Source organism: Trachinotus anak, unplaced genomic scaffold (genome assembly GCF_046630095.1).
Source record: "Trachinotus anak isolate AG129_WGS33_773 ecotype Australia unplaced genomic scaffold, CSIRO_AGI_Tana_v1 ptg000002l, whole genome shotgun sequence".
NCBI classification, from domain to species: Eukaryota; Metazoa; Chordata; class Actinopteri; order Carangiformes; family Carangidae; genus Trachinotus; species Trachinotus anak.
In genome coordinates, this window is record NW_027273853.1 from 26,733,039 (window position 1) to 26,739,038 (window position 6,000).

General features: G+C 42.3%; 1 protein-coding gene across 3 annotated transcripts in view; it reads right to left on the minus strand.

The window, feature by feature from the left end:
• Positions 1-6,000, minus strand: part of LOC139606490 (chemokine-like protein TAFA-5) — a 51,730-nt gene extending 45,730 nt beyond the window's left edge. For 2 of the 3 annotated variants that reach the window (XM_071458690.1, XM_071458697.1), the window contains exon 1: positions 3,974-5,993. In XM_071458690.1, the coding sequence (XP_071314791.1) occupies positions 3,974-4,064 (91 nt within the window). In that variant the 5' untranslated portion in view covers positions 4,065-5,993. Of the gene's footprint in view, positions 1-3,973 lie in introns of all 3 variants that reach the window. The other variant, XM_071458683.1, reaches the window with a different exon arrangement.

The following is a 6,000-nucleotide window of genomic DNA, read 5'->3' on the forward strand; positions in this document are numbered from 1 at the left end:
ATTGTTTTGTCCATAAAATGTAAGAAAATAGTGAGCAATGTCCTCTATACTTTTCCTTCCTCTTCAAATGTCTTGTTTTTTTTTTTCAAACGTCCGAAGATATTCCGTTTACGATCATATATGATGACGAAAAGCATCATATCCTCACATTATTGCTTAGTCATTTTCTTTTGATCAACTAATTTATTAAATGACACTGCAGCTTTACTGGACTATAAACTGAAAAAGAAAAAAATCATTGGTCGATGTGTGTGTGAAATCAAAATGCTGTGAGTCAGCCTGTGTGTTTCCAGACAGTCCTCCTCGCTTTACATTTAAAATGTTTGAGGTTGTAGGTGCCACTGCTTTCCTGCAGAGCCACTCACTGAGAGATAAATTCAACATTACAGAAACCTCTGATAACGAGCTTCTCACAAACCAGACCCGACACCTGAAAACCCTCACGCAGGATCATTACCGCTGCTCAGGAGGGAAGCAGAGACCGTTTGATTTTCTTTTATTCTCATCCTCTTGGAGCTAAAAGCTGTGTGGATCTTCCACTGAGTAGTTTTCCATTGATTCTGTTAATGCAGGTCGAAGCTCAAACGAGCGTCGCTCAGTTTAACAGAAAAAAAAACTCCACTGGACACTTCTGAGCTTCAGGGTGAAAACAAAGCTTCATGTTGTACCTGTGCTGTAGGTTACAACTGAGGATTGTAAAAACACACATCCCTGCAGTGAAGGCTTCGTCATGAGGCTGCAGGGAAAGATCCTGTTATCCATCACTGGGAGCTTCTGGAAAAGCAACATGAATGCAAACTACTCACATATGAGGTTCTTCACCAAAAAGTTTAGACATTGATAACATACATTCATACATAACTATTTTTATCATTTTTATTTACTGTTATTTTCTTCTGTAAAACCTATAGAGGAGTTTGCAGTGTTTTTCCAGCCCTGAGTTGTGTCTGTCAGTACAACAGCCACCAGGCAGAGGGTGGACCAGCAGCCTCCTGAGCCTGAGAGGCAAATCCCAGGGGAAAAAGCCTACACAGCTGCTGCTTGTAAAATCGAATTACTATTAACGAGTGGTATTAATTGAAAGTGTAGATGAATATTTTTATCAGCTCCTCTCTCCACCTGGACAGAGATGTTTTAGTGAAAGCTTCATACTGAGGTTGTCATTAATGAAAAGAGTTCCCCGTGAGTGAAAACATATTGGTCAAGTTAGATTGACTGAACGGACATCCAGCCAATCACAGCGATTTGACCGACCCACCAGGTCAGGGAGGAGTAAACAGGTACGTTTGTTTTCAGTTGCAAACGTTGCCTCTGTCAGATGAGAGGAAAACAGCTCAGAGGTATGAAACGACTTTAACTTGTTACTAATGTTGAATTTCAGTGTTTCACATAAATTGATTCACTCAGCCCCTCCTTTCCCTGCTCTCTCTCTCTCTCTCTCTCTCTCTCTCTCTCTCTCTCTCTCTCTCTCTCTCTCTCTCTCTCTCTCTCTCTCACTCACTCACTCACACACTCACACACACACGCACACACACACATTCACATTATAATGGACCTGTCTGTCATTATCTGACTGGCCATCAGGAGAAATCCCACCACATGGGTGGGCTGATTATGGTCCTTCCCTATAAAACTAAAGTCAAAAATCCAGTGCAATTACCAAGTTTTTTCTCATTAATCTAAATCTTCTCAATTAATTCAACTCCTAATTTCTAGTTTTAATTGGCAGACTTAAAAACTAGTATATAATTAGAGTTTGCAGCATTCATTGCTCGAGTGTTAAAACTCTCCAGAGACCCTTCTGTCCTGTAGTCTGAAGATGATGGATCTTTAATACATGTTAACTGCATGATGGTTGTCTCTTTTCATATTTATCAACACAGTGTAAAAAATAAGATGGTTAGCATTGAATTCAGTCCCTATCTCCATTTAAATGAATAAAGTCACTTGGAGCAGCCTTGGAGCAGCTTTAAATCCTTAAAGTGACTCTTCAAACTGAGAAAATATAAAAGAAAACAAATTTGTCTGCAGCATTTGTCAGCTTGACTTCACAAACATCAATTCAACATTTTATCTTTATGCAACTCATTTTCTCAAGTTCAGTTCCCTTAACCTTAATTTTTTTTACTCATAAAATGAATTTCAACTAATTTGTCTCATACTTTTAAAGGTGCTGTATGTAAGTTTTTTTTTTTTTTTATCTCTAGCCCCTAGCCTAGTTAGCATTAATGAGTTCAGCATCAAACTTCATTCCTTTACTCATCAAGAGTTGTTTCCAGTGGTAGAACGTAACCCTCTTGTTTCCCCAACCCTCTGTCACTTCTGCTATTGAAGTTAGCATGCTAACCAGCTATGCAAGGTCGCATAATACTACTTTGCAATCGTGAGTCACTGTGGCGTCCAGCATGACGGAGTGAAGACGTAGTGCTTCTCAAAATGTTGTATTTCTAACCTTTTGTCTTGTAAATGCAACGACAGCTGAAGCTCTTGGCAGCATCACCGTCACCACCAGAGAAAACTCACATATAGCACCTTTAAAGCACCAAGGAGACTTTTCAAGCTGAACATACTTGAAATAGGTGGTAGTCTACATTACACATTGTAGATTTGCATCTTAAGTTATTGTGTTTTCCCTCGTCAGGTCGGGCAGTCAGATGATCATGTTTTTAGTCCTTAAGTCTGTCCCACGTTTAAAAACACTGCTGCACAGATTGTGGGTTTTATTATTACTCCAGTGGCTTTATGTCATGGCTCTCTGCGTTTTATTGTATTGCTCTCTATGTTTGGCCATCCCCAGCTTGTTACCCTGGTTTTGAACGAAGCAATAGAAATTAAGTTTGCTTTATTCACTTCTCTCTGTTGTATTTATTTACTTATCTTTTCTACTCTTTTTTCTTACTTTTCATTCTCTGTCTTCATCTTTTCTGATTTTAAAATGCGTTTTTTTGTAAACTGTTTATTACATTTTGTATATGTGACTTATTGCTTTATGGATTTTTTTATTTGAGCTTACCTCTAATGTCATTACCTCACTACATAATAAAAATTGATCAGTTAAAGATTTTGAGTAAAAATTTATATGATTTGCTGCTTTTCCCTCTTTTATATCATAATAAACTGCATATCTTTGGGGTTTGGTCCTTTGGTAGAATAAAGACATCGATCAGAGAATAAACAGTTACTCAATTATTCTAAAAAAATAAAAAAATAAAAACCAATCAACTGATGAATCAATAATGAAAATCATCACTAGTTGCAGACTTACATCAAATTTCATTCTTTGAAAATGCTTTTTGAACAACAGAAAGTCATCATGTGACAATTAAAATTTCAATACAGAATAATTAACTTCAGTTTGAATGATGGGGAGGGCAGACTGCAGTGTGTGTGTGTGTGTGTGTGTGTCAGGTAGAGAGAGGCAGAGTCACAGTGTTTCCTCACTCTGTCATCTGTCTCCAAGCTTTCTGGATTCTTCCACTAAAAACCAGCGGAGCCTTGCAAGAGCTCAGCCCGCCCCCTGAGCGTCACAGCCCGGTCACAAAGCCCGACCCGAACCGAGGGCAGGCGTTACTGCTTCTGCTGCCTCATCTCTTCTCCATCTCCCGCCCTTTTATCTACATATAGTCCACTGCTGCACATGCACGACATGACAGGTGCGCAAAACGTGCACGCCTGCGCGGTTTTAACCCTGTCACAAAAAACCACAACTATCCTGAGTAAAATTTCATTTTTTGTCATTTTTTCAGCTTTTCTGTGACCTGTTGAGGTTTTGAACACACACACACACACACACACACACACACACACACACACACACACACACACACACACACACACACACGCATTGTCTCTCTCTCTCTCTCTCTCTCTCTCTCTCTCTCTCTCTCTCACACACTCACACACACACACACACACACACACACACACACACACACATCATCCCAAAGTGTGTGAGCAGACTACAGAGCCGTACCTTCTCTAAAGATGTGGTTGTGGAGGAGCAGGAGGAGCAGAAAGCAGACCGCAGCGGCAGTCAGAGCCCAGGCCAGCCGGAGGAGCTGCATGAGGGAGAGCTGCGAACCGCACTGGGTGCCAAAAAGTCCAAACTGAGATTATCCGCAGGCTGGTGCCTCCTCACGACGCCACATCCATCCCGGTCCGATCCAGAGGAGGACGGAGGCGAGAGACAGGTGGCATCTCCGGGATATGAAACCACACTTGAGCCTGAAGTGACAAATCCAGAGTGGAGGAGATTTTAGGTCGCACAGGGGCTTTTCTTTCCTTCCCGGACTCTCCGGGTGAGGATGCCAGGGGTCCTCGCCGCTTTACCCGGCGCGTCACGGTGCGCAGCTGCGACCGGCGGCAGCAGCAGATTTCCGGGGTGATCCCCTCCACTGCAGCACGTCCATCAAAATACAAAATCTGCTCCAGATGTGAAGTTTCCCAGTTTTACAGCTCTCTGCGCCTCGGGTCCATCAGGAGTCTCCGTCCGCTCGTCCGCGTAAATCCCTCCAGAGGTGGAAGAACCGACACCGGGCCCGGCTGGAGCTCTTCAGCGGGCATGTTGAACGTTCCCTCCCGCTGGGTAGTTCGTCCCTGGTCGGTGCCCGACTGAGTGAGGAGGAGGAGAAGCAGCTGCTGAGTCTGGGTCTGAAGATCCGCCGCGATAGGCAGCCTCCACACTCTCTCTCTCTCTCTCTCTCTCTCTCTCTCTCTCTCTCTCTCTCTCTTCATCACGGACTGACGTAACACCGGTTATACTAACGTGTGTGTCGGAGCAAAACCATCAACAGGCGGAAAACCCGAAATCTGAGGGGCACAAAAAGTGTTTGTGTGTGAGCATGTGTGTTTTATTTAAGTTTTTAATTCAGGTTTTTGGTGCCACTTTCTAATCATCCTTTATAAGAGGTTTATAAGTAATATAATATAAGTATATATATAAGTAATTAATAGTTAATTAACAGTTAATGATCTAGGCTCCTAATGTCTCATGAATTAGTTCTAAGCCATTAATAATAAGGAAATCCCTTTGAACTGTTGAACCACTGCCCCAAGTTGCAGAAGTCATTTAAAAAACCCTTTATTCATTATTATAAGCATTAATAACTGCCAACTTAAAGGTCCTACTTTGTAGAAATTAAGATTTCAATGCCTTTTTCATTATACAAAATACTGTGAAAGTATCAAACAAGGGGTGAGAAGCTCAGACTGTGTTCAGAAGCTAAACAGAAACAGCCATAAGGGCTTCCATGACTTTGTGATGTCTCCGTCCTCAGTCATGCCTCCAGCACAGACAAACCCAACACAACACCGAGCAGCCATCCCATCGCTGAGCCAGCAAACTGCAGGACAGAACCAGAATTACCACCTTATGGTCATATGACTCCACCACATCCCTGCTTATCCACAGTTATATAAAACATTTACCACTGGTATGAAACTTTGGCTTCATGGCTAAAAAGTGTTTTTGTGGGGTCACATTGATTTTGACCTTTGACCTTTGGCCATCAAAATTTAATCAGTGTGTCTCTGAGTCCATATTTGAAGAGGTTCCATCAAGGTGTTACTGAGCTCTCGTGTCCATGAGAATGGGACAGACATCCTACCTCCTGCTCTGGCTGTTGCCGGCACACAGGCACTAAAATGTGGAGTAAATGCTCCACAGTCAGGATGTCAGGAAGCTAATACATCTCTGCACAGCCCTCCTATTGGTAGCAATATTAAAGACCAGAGGCTAAAGTTTATGACTGTGACCATCTGTTCGGCTCATTTCAGCCACCACCATTGGTATTTACTGGTGAGTTTTACCAAGCTACAGTCGCAGGCTACAATCTGTTACCTGTGGTTGGCTGACTCAGGAAACATTCAGCCAATCAAACGAGAGGTTCCTGCTCAATGTGACATAGTGAAAGGGTTAACTCACAGTGATCAGAATCTGTAGCTCCTCTCAACTTTACAGAGAAAATGAGTTTCAGCTCTTTGTTCAGCTGCTCAGGTTAA